We start from the raw sequence: 17,963 nt of genomic DNA, 5'->3' as shown, positions 1-17,963 counted from the left end.
GAAAGGGACTTATATGTCATCTTCGGTGCACGAACAGAGCTAAATTATGCGCCTGCTTAAAGCTGTTAGGTGAATATCATTCTAACACTTACACACAAGCCTGAAAAAATTCATGAGACTTAAAATGGAAATCTTTATTATCTTTATACTACTTAGTGGGTCACAATCACAGAGTTAAGGGAAGTGGAAGTTTAATTAAACTTTTCTTTTGTCTCTCCTCTAAAATCTCAGAATATTATATTGGATATAAAAAGTCTCACATCGCTTTTCCTCCTACTGAAACCCTTTGATTCTTATTAATATAAATAATAATAATTGTTTTCCGTCACTACTTACCTGACATGAACGTATATGTAATTTAGGCACACGCAACCAACAAAATATCTGATTTCGATACCACACGACTTCCCTGTAAGGACTATTAATTTATAGACATTTCTGCTTTAATTGATTTGCCCCTGTGTCCTCGAATTTTAATTAGATATATATTTATATTTCAATTAATTCAGTTCTCACTTCGCGGGGTAGCAAAAATCAATGGAGATTCAAAACACCTTCATTGAAAACTGTAAAATATATAAAAATCTAAAACATTAAATGCAGTTAAAAACAAATTTTACAATTAAAATTACAGTTTCTGCGTCCAAACAAGCAACTCAACCAAAAGGTAGACAGACCAAAATTTTTGGTGTACAGATTCGAAAGTTAATGTTTAGTCTACCTTTGCAAAAAGACATGGAAGTTGGCGCACCAAATGATTTAATCAACAGTTCTAATAACAGTATCTTGCCTCGTTACGCCTACTATCACTTTTACATTGCTCATAATTCGAGAGCTATCGCATACACGAAAGGTGTAAAATCCATAACCGAAATATAAGAACAACATAAATCGACCTTTTAAAGGGTTAAAAGGCAAAAATGCAAAATTTATTAATATATAAGAACAAAAATACAGAGCTAAACGAGCCGGTGTAAGAAGACAGGAATATATATATATATTTATACATGTTAAAGTGACCGATTGCAAGGAAAAAGTGAGGAGTACAACTAGATGTTATAGCACTCCCGTATACTAAAACATTCTACGGCTACTCATTCTCGAGTTATTCGAGATACGTATCTCACGAAACGAAAATACTTGAAAATACCGCTAATCTCTGTGCTGAATCTATTTTACAATCTGTTTTTATAAAAAAGTGCGCCATATATTTTATGTCCAGATACTATGCCAAAACAAGTCATTCCTATTGATTTAAAGCGGTAGAAATGAATACTTTTCTTAAAATCTGCTACCCTAAATTTTTCGCAACTATAGTTCTTCATTTAACTCGTACAGGGAACTAGAAGGTGACAGTTTTGTAATTTCAATTCTGCAGAGCCGATTAACGGAATTTAGCTTGCATTTTTCATACCGAAAAAGCGCGTCTTATGATGCATCTTATTAATCTGTAATGATATTTTTAAATCAATTGATTAAATTAAATTCTATTAATATTGCTTAATAACGTGTTGGCGATTCTCTACCTAAATTGCATCCCTGTTCCTAAATTTTGGCGAAATCCTTTCTATAGTATAAAATATATTAACCAGTTGGCGCCCGCCAAATCGCCAAACTCATAAATCTGTCATATTACATAAAGTCCTTAAGAACACTCCTGATGAGAAGATAGTGTCACCTCGTGATTTCAATTAATATCGCTGATTGGAGGAGCCTCGTGACGCACACATATGTATAAGTAGGGCTTCTGCTCAAGGTACGAGGAGAACGCTTGTGAGATGGATGCTAAAATAAACCTACCACTTTATATTCCAAAATTTGTCTCATTCCTGTTGCCCCGGCTGCACAAAACAAATAATGTATGAGAAATTACATTTCAGAAAGCCGGTAGGATACCACCTTCAAAGGGATTATCTAAAAACGAAGATACCCCAAGGATTATACGGATAAAATGTTACGCACTTAAGATGAATTTGCCGCTGTGCGACTTCTATGTTTCTACATTTTTCTCTAGGCGTTCTTGCTTCAAGAGAATCATCCTTCTGTTACCTGTATTCTGGTATTCTGCAGATTATTTTACGTCCAGAGAAGCACCCTTCTGCCCCCTGTGATGCGTGATCTGTGTTTCCATCGAAAGTTCGTCATTCATCAAATGTGCTCTTACCGTTGACCTACTTTTGAGGATGGAAATCTTTCCCTACGTCAGCGGCGTTCTGTGTTGCTCTCGAGAGCTTTGTACTTGTGTGGTGATTCATCGTGTTTTGCGAAAATCTAATTAAGAGTGCACAAAAATGTGTATTTTCGTGTCGATTTCATCACTCGTATTCTCATCACAATAAGTCAAACAGAAGCAATTAGTAAAAAGATTGGCGATGCAAATGATATTATTACTATTGAATTATAATTACTGATTTAATAATAGTGTTTTTATTTTGAAAATTTTAAAAAGTATTATTTTGGTATAAATGTATTTTAAATTTGGTATTTAAAGGATGTATTTTGGTTTTAATATTGTTTTGGGAAAATTTCAAGAGTATTATTTTTGAGTTAGTTTTATTTATGAAAGTATTATTAGTTTTATTTATGAAAGTATTATTAGTTTTATTTATGAAAGTATTATTAGTTTTATTTATGAAAGTATTATTAGTTTTATTTAGGAAAGTATTATTAAAAGAATAATGGCTAATGAAAACCTCTCTGATCCTGATGATTCATTAAGGGCAGCTAGCGCTGAACCTGAAACAAGTATAATTCCCTTTGACGCGCAGAATGATATGGATATAAATTCATGGCTTGAGTACTTTAAAAAAACTCATTTAGATAAAGATGAAACGTGGAAGCTTAATAATGTAGCTCGATATCTAAAAGGTAATGCACTTAGCGTATATGTCAAAAACTGCCATAAAATTACTAAATATGTGGAATTAGTCCAAATTTTAAAAGGAAATTTTTCGACTCCACTTTAACTACGTTTGGTGATTTTGCCAATTACAAGTACAATCATAAAGAGGACATAACGCAATATTTTCGCAAAAACTTAGATATTGGTAAAAAATTAAATCTAACTCATGAAATGATCTTGGAGTGTCAGACGGATGGCCTTCCTATAGAATTAAAATCCTTAATGACGGTCAACGCACCCTTTGACCCTACCTCTTGGCTTACTCATGTCCATAAGCTTATTAAGATTAGCGAAAATCAACAAATCAAAAGTGCACCTCCCAGATTTGTTACTCCGATTGGGAACAGTCCCCAAGATTACAATCGATTTAATAGAAGTAGAATTTCAGCTACTGTGAGACAAGATTCTCCTAGACCCAACAATTTCCAACGTTTTCAGAGACCAAGTAATTTTTATAATCGGTTCAGTGGTCCAGGATTTACAAGCCATCATAATTATAATTCTCAAAATGGATTGCCATTGCCACCCAGTCCCTGTAGACTTTGCACCCGGAACGGAATCCCAAATGCTTTTCACTGGTTTAAGGTTTGTCCTTTCAGAGGGGAGAGATCTGATACACCTAATGTTACGCCCCTTGCAATAGAACCAACCCCAGAAACCCCTCACAGTAGTTGACTATTAAAGGTGTCGGGATATTTGCCCAATAAGAAACGTCTAGAGTGTGTTGTAGACAGTGGTGCCACCATATCGATAATTTCTTCCAAAACGGCTAGACAACTACGTTTAAAAGTACAAAGAGTTAGGTCATTTTCAGTAACCCAAACTAAAGGAAACATAATCTTTAACAAAATATGTTGTATACAAATGAAAATTGGACGGATTAGTAACCAAATTACCTTGTTTGTTCTTGATAATAATTTGAATTATGTAATTTTAGGACTTTATGAATGCAAATTATTTGAGTTGAGTATTCATTATAGTAATTTAAAAATTAAACAGAGAGCTATTGTACTTGACTGCCATTTTGACAGCCGACCCATAACTCTACACCTCCAACTTCAAGGTGGTACAACAAATGTTTATCCATGTGTTAATAATGATGATGATGTAAGAAATTTTCCAACCTGTAAATATCGAACTACAAATCCAAAGGAATTAGTTTCTCAGTCTAACATTTATGTGAAAAATGCTGTTTCTAATACTGTCGATAACAAAGAGTATAACTTAAAAAAATTGTTAAATGATTATTCATCTGTGTTTTCTAAAAATAAGTATGATGTAGGAAAATTTAATATTGAACCTCAACGAATTAATTTAAATTCTGATTTGCCTGTATCATTAAGACCTTATAGAACATCCCCTATGGTAGAAGAGGAAATTAAGACCCAAATTGATCAATTATTACAAGCAGGTATAATTAAAGAAAGTTGTAGCCCATATTCGTCCCCCGTGACTTTAGTATTTAAACGTGAGGAAGGTAAGAAAACTAGATTGTGTATAGATTATCGAAAATTGAATTCCCTGGTTAAACAGATGCAAACCCTCTTCCTCGCATTGACACTTTGTTAGACAAATTAAGTAAAGCAAAAGTATTTTCTACAATTGATTTGAGATCTGGTTTCTGACATATCCCGATTCACCCTGCAGATACTGAGAAATTAGCTTTTTGCACGAATTTTGGATTATTCGAATGGTTAAGACTCCCTTTTGGTTTCAAAAATGCACCTGCAATTTTTAACAGAACAATTAGACGAATATTAACAAAAAATAAAATTAATTTCGCTTGCAGTTACTTTGATGATATAATCGTTTACTCTTCCTCTGAAAAAGAACATTTAGAACATTTAAAAATTTTATTTGAGGTGTTTAAAGAGGAGCATATTAAATTGAATCGAAACAAGTGTGTGTTCGCCAGAGATCAGATCACATTTCTTGGCTATGAAATAAAATATGGTAGAATAATTCCCGATAACCATAATATAGAAGTTATTAAGAAACTTAAAAAACCCCAGTAACACCAAAGAGTTACAAAGAGTTTTGGGAAGTGTGAATGTGTATCATAGATTCATTCCGAATTATGCAACTATTAGAGCTCCATTAAACAGACTCTTGAAAAAAGATGTCAAGTGGGAATGAGATGACTAATGTCAAAAAGCTTTGGACGAAATGAAAAGAATACTGATTTCCAAACCTGTTTTACAATTGTATGATTCCAGTACGCCATGTCATATTTTTGTTGACGCTTCTCAAACTGCTGTGGGAGCTGTTTTGAAACAACCAGATGAAAATGATGTCCTTCACCCTGTATCATATCATTCCCGAACTTTAAGAAATTATGAGAAAAATTATACGATTACTGAGTTAGAATGTTTGGCCATAGTAGATGCCCTAGACAAATTCTATTACTATCTGCATGGGCAAAAATTTGTTATACATACGGACCATGCGGCCCTCGTTTGGCTCAAAAATGTTAAAAATTTAAAAGGTAGACTCTTCCGTTGGTCACTCAAACTACGTATGTTCAATTATGAAGTAAAGTATCAGAAGGGCTCTACCAATATTGAACCTGACATGCTTTCTAGACATCCTGTTTCACAGCACCTCCAACATTATGTACATTTACTTGATAGAAATGAAATAATCAAACAATAAAAAACTCATAATGTCTGCGGATAAAAATTACCAAGAGATAAATGATATGATGGTAATTAAGAAAAAGAATTTTTATAAAATCGTAGTACCTAAATCTTTAAGATTAAAATTCTTGAATAAAACCCATGAAAATTTTGGTCACCCGAGAGTTCAAATTATGCTTAACTTAATCACCCCTCAATATTATTGGCCTCATATTAGCGAAGATATCGGAAATTTTGTTAAACATTGTCATACTTGTCAACTTAATAAAAAGAAAAAACAGAAAAAATTTGGTCTTATGCAAGACGTACCCCCAACCGACAAACCTTTTGGAATGTCTCTCTATTGACACTGTGGGAGGATTTAATTATTATAATTCTACAAAAAAATATTTACATATACTTATTGACCATGCAACAAGATATGTCTGGGCTTTTCCCTCGAAACGTGTAACTTCAGAAACTTATGCCAATTGTCTAAAACAAATATTTCAAATACAAGTCCCCGAAAAAATTCTGAGTGACAGGAATGCAGCCTTCACTTCCTCTAGATTCAAAAAAATTTCTTAAAAACCATAATGTTAAACAACTTTAAACTTCATCTCACCATTCCCAGACAAATGGTAAAGTAGAAAGAGTAAATCAATCAATAGTAAGTCGACTAATATGTAAAGTAAATTCTTCTTCTAAAAACGTACCATGGACTAAAGTGCTAGAGCAAGTTGTTATCGAATATAACAACTCCCCTCATACGGTAACTAAGTTCACCCCAGCATACTTACTATTTGGTAACCTCCCTTTTGAATCTACAATTGATCAAAATAAATACCCTTCCTTAAATGAAGCAAGGGCTTTAGCAAAGAAAAGAACTATCGAATACCACCGAAAGAATAAAACTAGATATGACATCAGATTAGTAGATTCTAAATTTCAACCTGGAGATTTTGTCCTTTACGAGGAATTTGAATACCCAAATACTAGAAAATTGACTTCACCATATTCAGGCCCTTATCGGATTATGAATAAATTATCTGAAGTTAATTATGAAATCGACAGGGAAAATTTTCACTCGAAGAAAAGAACTGAGATTGTACATGCGTCAAAATTAAGGTTCTATTATCCACCCGAGAACTTTAAATTACATCATGAATAAATCAAAATTTATAAATCAATAAACTATCCATAACCCTTCTATTAGTTTTCATACTGTTGTCCCCCTTAATAGTTGATTTATCTCTCAGTGTCTGAAAAGTTTGTCTGGCCTTTCCTTTTACTGGGCTCTTTCAAACTTGAGTTTCAGGTTCAATACACTTTCCGTGTGGGAAACACTCAATTGAGGCTATACTACAAGTAGAGTACTATACCCTCACATTTCCTTGAGCTCATGTTTTCCTATGTTTGTGTTATAAATTGTAGCAACAGTTGAAAAAATCAAATTTCAGTTGTTGAAATTTCTGAATTTCATTTTATGTTTCTGCAGCATCGTGTTCAAAAAACTGGTACGGATGTTGGAAGTTAAATTTTGTTTTGTTATCATTAATAAGACAAAAATAGAGTGACAAAATATGTTAAAAACCTAGCAAAATGTGTATTTTCAACAAGAGTATAAGAGCTCTAGTATCGTGACATAAAAACTCAAATGTTTTCAGTGCCAATACTAATCCATAATTCTAGCGCTAATTAAATGATCCGAACATCTCCAAAGACCAGTAAAAGACTGAAGATGAGCCTGAATGACAACTCTAATGATTGTACGGACTCTAATGATTACACAAACTGTGAATGGCATGCCCTAAGATATAAACTTACAAATTCAGTTATATTACTATTTCCTATTGCCGCGTAGCTAACCAGCAATATGTTATTAGTGCTTTATTTGTTCTGCACTTAGTTACTATATTATAATTTCATTAATCATTTATTATATTTTATATACTGTATTCATTATATTCAAATATTTTATGTCATATTTTATGTAAACATTTTGTTGCCTTGAGATAAATCCAATCAGTTTTCCTACTCACTTAATTTCTTAATAACTAAATTTTCTGCTCTCAATATCTGGACTGTCTTGGGTCGACGGCCGCGACTGCAAGCCTTTTCAGACGGGGGGATAATCTGTAATGATATTTTTAAATCAATTGATTAAATTAAATTCTATTAATATTGCTTAATAACGTGTTGGCGATTCTCTACCTAAATTGCATCCCTGTTCCTAAATTTTGGCGAAATCCTTTCTTTATCATTCGTAATAGTGATCTTGTTCTCTTTTCCAGTACACTTATCTACAGCAGACACATTCAATATGCCATTGGCATCAATATCGAAGGTAACTTCAATCTGTGGGACACCTCTAGGTGCAGGAGGAATGCCAGTTAATTCAAGCTTTCGAAGAAGATTATTGTCCTTGGTCATTGCACGTTCACCCTCGTAAACCTGGATCAAGACACCTGGTTGATTATCAGAGTAAGTTGTAAATGTTTGTGTCTGACGAGTTGGAATGGTTGTATTACGTTTGATGAGTACAGTCATTACACCACCAGCAGTTTCAATTCCTAGAGACAGTGGTGTTACATCCAACAGCAACAGATCTTGCACTTGTTCAGATTTATCACCATTCAAAATTGCAGCTTGGACTCCAGCACCATATGTGACAGCTTCATCTGGATTAATACTTTTGTTAAGTTCTTTAGCATTAAAGAAATCTTGCAGTAGCTTCTGAATTTTAGGAATACGAGTAGATCCACCTACCAGGACAATATCGTGGATTTGAGCTTTATCTAATTTTGCATCTCGCAAAGCCTTTTCAACAGGTTCCAATGTGCTTCTAAACAAATCAGCATTCAGTTCTTCAAAACGGGCTCTAATTATGGTTGAATAAAAATCTACACCTTCAAAGAGAGAATCAATTTCGATGCTGGCTTGAGTACTTGAGGACAGGGTTCTCTTAGTCCTTTCACAGGCAGTATGTATGAGAAATTACATTTCATATATAGAGAGAGACAGAGATATAGAAGACAGATAAATTTAAACACCTAAAACCAATATTAATTTGAAATCAAAGCAAGGCAATTCCTCAACAATATTAATAATCGCAACCTCGTATAAGAGTTTTAACACAATTATAAAAAATAATCGAAATTAAAATAAGAATTAATAATTGAACAAACTCGAAAAGTAAAAATGCGAAAGGGAAAATATACAAATTTACATGTAAGAATTAATCTCCTTTTAAAGAGCTCGGTTACCCGAAGAAAGTTTTCTCGGTTACATGAAATTAGAATTCATATTACAAGAATTTATTAAGTAAATAGTTCAGTATTTAAAATCATTCTCTGGGATTTGGATATACTTATGGATTACGAGGAAAGGACGACGCCCTTATACTTATACTTATAGACTCCGCCCTAAGGGGGTCTGAAGTCTCGTAATTTTGCCTGAAAGGGCAATATTTTATGATTCATGCAGTGTCTCAAGAATAAAGCTTTGAATATTATAATGAATCATAAATAAATAATAATAAACGAAAGTCCTTAATACAAATGAGATGAAAAGACGAATGATTCAAATTTTATTGGAGAACCAAAAGTGTTAATTTTACATTTAATTTTGAATAAAAGTCTAAACATTATAACGCGTTCGAAATTTTTTTTGAAATAATAATAATAAATAAAATTGTAATGAAAAATATAATCAAAAATTTTTAAATAAGTAAATCAAGTTCAAAAATATAATAATAATAGTAATAAAATAAATAATATAAAAATTAATGGTAAGGAAAGTAAAATATTAAGAAGAAATAAATATAAAATGTAAAAAGTAACAATAAGAAAATGCAAAAAACACAAAAGTAAATATTAATAAACAAATAAGTAAAAATAAATAGCATTAAAATTGAATATGATATAAAAATAGTAAAAAAATCCATTAATTGCAAAAATATACATAAAAGAATTCTTAATCTTTAATTAAGGGCTTTAAGTTTGGCTAAAATGCACAGTTTAGTCGCATTCAAGCCGCATCCTTGGCTCCCCACTTAATATCTTTTTTATTAAATAAATATAATTCAGCTTATGAGCTCAATTTTTTATCAGTCACAGGTCCGTCATGGAGGTCCCCACTTAGTCACTCACTGGTCAATCAGCGTGCAATTTTTTAGCCAGCCACTGGTCAAGCATCGAGATCGTCATTTAGTAAGTCTCTGGTGTGTCAATGAACAATTTTGGTCAGATTGATGTCATTTCGAACAAATTTATGACGAATATAAACTGAAAGTATGTCAACTTAACTCAGATCTTGATAGGTTGCTTTAAAGTGTTATGTTTATTTTTAATTTTCTTAGAGCAAAAATATTTGAGTAACGCTTTTCTTAGGTTTGAAAATGTGAAACGCCGGCTACGATTTGAGGAAGGAGGCTGAGTATACTCGTCATCAACGTAGATAACAGCGACAGTATCAACGACGATATCAATAAGGCGTTCTTGAAATTCTTGAATTGGTTTCACTTCTATTCTGTCTACATGATCCATTTTGCCTTTTATTTCTATTTCATTATTTGTGTTGATGAGATTGCCGAAATCGATGTCCCCTTGTGCTCCAAGATCGTTATGCGATACAAAGCATTCAGCATCCAATGATTTAATAGAGGTATTCAAACTGAGTTCTTCCTGGTTAAAGGTGGTTGTAGCGGTATTCATGCCTGTTTGATTACCTGAGTTATAAGGTTTTGGAAAATCAAAATTCTTTTCTGTTTCTTGATGAAGGTAACTAAATTCATTTTCATCACTGAAAAGGTACACATCAGTGGGATTATTATCGAAATCATTTTGAAAAAGCTCGATGTGGTCAGTGGCACTATCAATATGCAAATTAAGATGGTTATTATCAAAAGCTACGTTAGAAACTTGGAGGAAATCGGTGTCATTGTCTATATCCACTTCAAAGGAATCGTCATTAAATTCATTAATATCAGCATATGAATCAAGGAAATCTACATTATGTACCTTCTTTCCGGCATTAAGGTTGCGTTCATTACGGTTAATGGTGTTTTCATCATTACTTTTCCGAGTTTTCTCTTCTCTTCGAGGAAACAAGATGAAGGCAGTCGCAAAACAAATAAGTATGCCCAATAGGCTGTCGATAAACGGTGTTGGTATAAAAACGTAACACAGTACTGTCAACAAAAAGAAGCCCATTTTAAAAATGGCCCCAATTCGATTTTAGCAATAAAAATAATATATTTAAGCAAATAAGATCCACACGTAAGATTTTAGCACCACTAGATTTGATATCTCTAATGATTATGGTTGATAAGCATTGTTAAAAAAGTATTCATTAACTTTGTTGTAATTCAACAGAAGCTGAAAAACAATTATTGGTAACTTGATTGTTACATATCTTATTAAAAGGATTCTTTGAATATGTAGCAATGAAAGATCTTCTCATATATAATTCATAATAAAAAGGAAGTTTCTTTGTGTGTCTTTCGTTCATGCTGCGTGTAAGCTAATAGACCCAGGGCTACGAATTTGGTACATAGGTGCATCTAGGCAAGAGCCAGTGTACCTCGAAGCGAGTATTTCAAAATTGGAATATGTTTTTTTATCGTATGTTTTTTCATGAAATCGCATCAAATCGATAATTCTCTCTCATTATATCAGCAATAATGCTATTGTATCATTATTGCCATTGTTTATTGTATCAGAACTGTTGTCATTCGGAAAGATTAAGGCGAAAATTAGCGTTTTAAGAGATTTTAATTAATATCTCTGATCTTTGCTAATTTTTTGGATAAAAGAGGAAGCGGAAAAGCGGACAAAAGAACGAACGCTAAACTACCGCTCCCATAAATATTCAAATAAATATTTTTTGGGGGTTTCTTGTGATACAAAACATAAACGTAATCCTCATATATATATATAACCAAAGATTATTATTATTAAAACGAAAATTATGGGAAACATATATTTCAATTGAAAAAATACTTTCAAAACTTGATGTTTTCCTGGTTTTATGAGTGCAAAGCGCAGAATATCATGTTTACCGTAGACTGTCATGCAAAGCGTTTCTTCTACCTTTGGTTAGGTGAAAATGAATTTAAATATAAACACAATATAAAATATATAAAAATGTTTTTAATTCTTTAATAGGCACCTATTTAAGATAAAATCAACTGATTAGCATAAAATTAACTTATATTAGCGTTATATTCTTAGTGGGAAGGTATTCATGCCTAGGAAGGCCTTTAAATGATAAGCTCAACAATATGCTTCCATACAAAACCATCAGAAGACACAACATTCTGACATCATACCAGGCTACGACAGTCATAACAAACATTCTGAACATGGTAAACCGAGTGAACAGAATATAACGTTTCAATTCTCTACATTCCTCAAAAATAATATATAATAATTTGAGTCAACATGGAGTGTTCAGAACGCCTACATTACTAAGGGATTCAGCGAATGGATTTAAGTTCGCTTGTGCGATGGTCACTTTCTCGTCCAACAGATTATGACTAGAGAGTGGAAGGGAGAAAGGGACTTATATGTCATCTTCGGTGCACGAACAGAGCTAAATTATGCGCCTGCTTAAAGCTGTTAGGTGAATATCATTCTAACACTTACACACAAGCCTGAAAAAATTCATGAGACTTAAAATGGAAATCTTTATTATCTTTATACTACTTAGTGGGTCACAATCACAGAGTTAAGGGAAGTGGGAGTTTAATTAAACTTTTCTTTTGTCTCTCCTCTAAAATCTCAGAATATTATATTGGATATAAAAAGTCTCACATCGCTTTTCCTCCTACTGAAACCCTTTGATTCTTATTAATATAAATAATAATAATTGTTTTCCTTCACTACTTACCTGACATGAACGTATATGTAATGTAGGCACACGCAACCAACAAAATATCTGATTTCGATACCACACGACTTCCCTGTAAGGACTATTAATTTATAGACATTTCTGCTTCAATTGATTTGCCCCTGTGTCCTCGAATTTTAATTAGATATATATTTATATTTCAATTAATTCAGTTCTCACTTCGCGGCGTAGCAAAAATCAATGGAGATTCAAAACACCTTCATTGAAAACTGTAAAATATATAAAAATCTAAAACATTAAATGCAGTTAAAAACAATTTTTACAATTAAAATTAGAGTTTCTGCGTCCAAACAAGCAACTCAACCAACAGGTAGACAGACCAAAATTTTTGGTGTACAGTTTTGAAAGTTAATGTTTAGTCTACCTTTGCAAAAAGACATGGAAGTTGGCGCACCAAATGATTTAATCAACAGTTCTAATAACAGTGTCTGGCCTCGTTACGCCTACTATCACTTTTACATTGCTCATAATTCGAGAGCTATCGCATACACGAAAGGTGTAAAATCCATAACCGAAATATAAGAACAACATAAATCGACCTTTTAAAGGGTTAAAAGGCAAAAATGCAAAATTTATTAATATATAAGAACAAAAATACAGAGCTAAACGAGCCGGTGTAAGAAGACAGGAATATATATATATATTTATACATGTTAAAGTGACCGATTGCAAGGAAAAAGCGAGGAGTACAACTAGATGTTATAGCACTCCCGTATACTAAAACATTCTACGGCTACTCATTCTCGAGTTATTCGAGATACGTATCTCACGAAACGAAAATACTTGAAAATACCGCTAATCTCTGTGCTGAATCTATTTTACAATCCGTTTTTATAAAAAAGTGCACCATATATTTTATGTCCAGATACTATGCCAAAACAAGTCATTCCTATTGATTTAAAGCGGTAGAAATGAATACTTTTCTTAAAATCTGCAACCCTAAATTTTTCGCAACTATAGTTCTTCATTTAACTCGTACAGGGAACTAGAAGGTGACAGTTTTGTAATTTCAATTCTGCAGAGCCGATTAACGGAATTTAGCTTGCATTTTTCATACCGAAAAAGCGCGTCTTATGATGCATCTTATTAATCTGTAATGATATTTTTAAATCAATTGATTAAATTAAATTCTATTAATATTGCTTAATAACGTGTTGGCGATTCTCTACCTAAATTGCATCCCTGTTCCTAAATTTTGGCGAAATCCTTTCTTTACTATAAAATATATTAACCTGTTGGCGCCCGCCAAATCGCCAAACTCATAAATCTGTCATATTACATAAAGTCCTTAAGAACACTCCTGATGAGAAGATAGCGTCACCTCGTGATTACAATTAATATCGCTGATTGGAGGAGCCTCGTGATGCACACATATGTATAAGTAGGGCTTCTGCTCAAGGTACGAGGAGAACGCTTGTGAGATGGATGCTAAAATAAACCTACCACTTTATATTCCAAAATTTGTCTCTTTCCTGTTGCCCCGGCTGCACAAAACAAATAATGTATGAGAAATTACATTTCAGAAAGCCGGTAGGATACCACCTTCAAAGGGATTATCTAAAAAAGAAGATACCCCAAGGATTATACGGATAAAATGTTACGCACTTAAGATGAATTTGCCGCTGTGCGACTTCTATGTTTCTACATTTTTCTCTAGGCGTTCTTGCTTCAAGAGAATCATCCTTCTGTTACCTGTATTCTGGTATTCTGCAGATTATTTTACGTCCAGAGAAGCACCCTTCTGCCCCCTGTGATGCGTGATCTGTGTTTCCATCGAAAGTTCGTCGTTCATCAAATGTGCTCTTACCGTTGACCTACTTTTGAGGATGGAAATCTTTTCCTGCGTCAGCGGCGTTCTGTGTTGCTCTCGAGAGCTTTGTGCTTGTGTGGTGATTGATCGTGTTTTGCGAAAATCTAATTAAGAGTGCACAAAAATGTGTATTTTCGTGTCGATTTCATCACTCGTATTCTCGTCACAATAAGTCAAACAGAAGCAATTAGTAAAAAGATTGGCGATGCAAATGATATTATTACTATTGAATTATAATTACTGGTTTAATAATAGTGTTTTTATTTTGAAAATTTTAAAAAGTATTATTTTGGTATAAATGTATTTTAAATTTGGTATTTAAAGGATGTATTTTGGTTTTAATATTGTTTTGGGAAAATTTCAAGAGTATTATTTTTGAGTTAGTTTTATTTATGAAAGTATTATTAGTTTTATTTATGAAAGTATTATTAGTTTTATTTATGAAAGTATTATTAGTTTTATTTAGGAAAGTATTATTAAAAGAATAATGGCTAATGAAAACCTCTCTGATCCTGATGATTCATTAAGGGCAGCTAGCGCTGAACCTGAAACAAGTATAATTCCCTTTGACGCGCAGAATGATATGGATATAAATTCATGGCTTGAGTACTTTAACAAAACTCATTTAGATAAAGATGAAACGTGGAAGCTTAATAATGTAGCTCGATATCTAAAAGGTAATGCAATTTGCGTATATGTCAAAAACTGCCATAAAATTACTAAATATGTGGAATTAGTCCAAATTTTAAAAGAAAATTTTTTCGACTCCACTTTAACTACGTTTGGTGATTTTGCCAATTACAAGTACAATCATAAAGAGGACATAACGCAATATTTTCGCAAAAATTTAGATATTGGTAAAAAATTAAATCTAACTCATGAAATGATCTTAGATGAATCTCATGAAATGATAACGGATGGTCTTCCTATAGAATTAAAATCCTTAATGACGGTCAACGCACCCTCTGACCCTATCTCTTGGCTTACTCATGTCCATAAGCTTATTAAGATTAGCGAAAATCAACAAATCAAAAGTGCACCTCCCAGATTTGTTACTCCGATTGGGAACAGTCCCCAAGATTACAATTGATTTAATAGAAGTAGAATTTCAGCTACTGTGAGACAAGATTCTCCTAGACCCAACAATTTCCAACATTTTCAAAGACCAAGTAATTTTTATAATCGGTTCAGTGGTCCAGGATTTACAAGCCATCATAATTATAATTCTCAAAATGGATTGCCATTGCCACCCAGTCCCTGTAGACTTTGCACCCGGAACGGAATCCCAAATGCTTTTCACTGGTTTAAGGTTTGTCCTTTCAGAGGGGAGAGATCTGATACACCTAATGTTACGCCCCTTGCAATAAAACCAACCCCAGAAACCCCTCACAGTAGTTGACTATTAAAGGTGTCGGGATATTTGTCCAATAAGAAACGTCTAGAGTGTGTTGTAGACAGTGGTGCCACCATATCGATAATTTCTTCCAAAACGGCTAGACAATTACGTTTAAAAGTACAAACAATTACGTTTAAAAGTACAAAGAGTTAGGTCATTTTCAGTAACCCAAACTAAAGGAAACATAATCTTTAACAAAATATGTTGTATACAAATGAAAATTGGACGGATTAGTAACCAAATTACCTTGTTCGCTCTTGATAATAATTTGAATTATGTAATTTTACGACTTTATGAATGCAAATTATTTGAGTTGAGTATTGATTGTAGTAATTTAAAAATTAAACAGAGAGCTATTGTACTTGACTGCCATTTTGACAGCCGACCCATATCTCCACACCTCCAACTTCAAGGTGGTACAACAAATGTTTATCCATGTGTTAATAATGATGATGATGTAAGAAATTTTCCAACCTGTAAATATCGAACTACAAATCCAAAGGAATTAGTTTCTCAGTCTAACATTTATGTGAAAAATGCTGTTTCTAATACTGTCGATAACAAAGAGTATAACTTAAAAAAATTGTTAAATGATTATTCATCTGTGTTTTCTAAAAATAAGTATGATGTAGGAAAAATTAATATTGAACCTCAACGAATTAATTTAAATTCTGATTTGCCTGTATCATTAAGACCTTATAGAACATCCCCTATGGTAGAAGAGGAAATTAAGACCCAAATTGATCAATTATTACAAGCAGGTATAATTAAAGAAAGTTGTAGCCCATATTCGTCCCCCGTGACTTTAGTATTTAAACGTGAGGAAGGTAAGAAAACTAGATTTTGTATAGATTATCGAAAATTGAATTCCCTGGCTAAAACAGATGCAAACCCTCTTCCTCGCATTGACACTTTATTAGACAAATTAAGTAAAGCAAAAGTATTTTCTACAACTGATTTGAGATCTGGTTTCTGGCATATCCCGATTCACCCTGCAGATAATGAGAAATTAGCTTTTTGCACGAATTTTGGATTATTCGAATGGTTAAGACTCCCTTTTGGTTTCAAAAATGCACCTGCAATTTTTAACAGAACAATTAGACGAATATTAACAAAAAATAAAGTTAATTTCGCTTGCAGTTACTTTGATGATATAATCGTTTACTCTTCCTCTGAGAAAGAACATTTAGAACATTTAAAAATTTTATTTGAGGTGTTTAAAGAGGAGCATATTAAATTGAATCGAAACAAGTGTGTGTTCGCCAGAGATCAGATCACATTTCTTGGCTATGAAATAAAAATGGTAGAATAATTCCCGATAACCATAATATAAAAGTTATTAAGAAACTTAAAAAACCCCAGTAACTGCAAAGAGTTACAAAGAGTTTTGGGAAGTGTGAATGTGTATCATAGATTCATTCCGAATTATGCAACTATTAGAGCTCCATTAAACAGACTCTTGAAAAAAGATGTCAAGTGGGAATGGGATGACTAATGTCAAAAAGCTTTCGACGAAATGAAAAGAATACTGATTTCCAAACCTGTTTTACAATTGTATGATTCCAGTAGGCCATGTCATATTTTTATTGACGCTTCTCAAACTGCTGTTGGAGCTGTTTTGAAACAACCAGATGAAAATGATGTCCTTCACCCTGTATCATATCATTCCCGAACTTTAAGAAATTATGAGAAAAATTATACGATTACTGAGTTAGAATGTTTGGCCATAGTAGATGCCCTAGACAAATTCTATTACTATCTGCATGGACAAAAATTTGTTATACATACGGACCATGCGGCCCTCGTTCGGCTCAAAAATGTTAAAAATTTAAAAGGTAGACTCTTCCGTTGGTCACTCAAACTACGTATGTTCAATTATGAAGTAAAGTATCAGAAGGGCTCTACCAATATTGAAGCTGACATGCTTTCTAGACATCCTGTTTCACAGCACCTCCAACATTATGTACATTTACTTGATAGAAATGAAATAATCCAACAACAAAAAACTGATAATGTCTGCGGAAAAAAATTACCAAGAGATAAATGATATGATGGTAATTAAGAAAAAGAATTTTTATAAAATTGTAGTACCTAAATCTTTAAGATTAAAATTGTTGAATAAAACCCATGAAAATTTTGGTCACCCGGGAGTTCAAATTATGCTTAACTTAATCACCCCTCAATATTATTGGCCTCATATTAGCGAAGATATCGGAAATTTTGTTAAACATTGTCATACTTGTCAACTTAATAAAAAGAAAAAACAGAAAAAATTTGGTCTTATGCAAGACGTACCCCCAACCGGCAAACCTTTCGAATGTCTCTCTA

General features: G+C 32.9%; 1 protein-coding gene across 1 annotated transcript; it reads right to left on the bottom strand.

Annotated features, from left to right (window-relative positions):
• Nucleotides 1-7,731: 7,731 nt before the first annotated feature.
• Nucleotides 7,732-17,209, bottom strand: LOC146996310 (heat shock cognate 71 kDa protein-like). Its single transcript, XM_085821413.1, has 2 exons — nt 17,169-17,209; nt 7,732-8,500 (listed from the first exon to the last, which is right to left on the bottom strand). The coding sequence occupies exons 1-2, from the start codon at nt 17,207-17,209 to the stop codon at nt 7,732-7,734; spliced, it is 810 nt and encodes a 269-aa protein (XP_085677539.1).
• Nucleotides 17,210-17,963: the final 754 nt, after the last annotated feature.

This window comes from Stegodyphus dumicola, chromosome 7 (assembly GCF_044657685.1).
Source record: "Stegodyphus dumicola isolate Sdum_Otavi_A_Nest chromosome 7, ASM4465768v1".
Lineage (NCBI taxonomy): Eukaryota > Metazoa > Arthropoda > Arachnida > Araneae > Eresidae > Stegodyphus > Stegodyphus dumicola.
Note: the sequence above shows the minus strand (reverse complement) of the source record. Positions and strands in the feature narration are given on the sequence as shown.

Coding starts and splice junctions, on each gene's coding strand:
- LOC146996310 (XM_085821413.1), bottom strand. CDS start 17,209: ATGGCCTACTGGAATCATACAATTGTAAAACAGGTTTGGAA. Junction 8,501..17,168: donor ATTGTAAAACAGGTTTGGAA/ATCAGTATTCTT, acceptor TCTCATACATAC/TGCCTGTGAAAGGACTAAGA.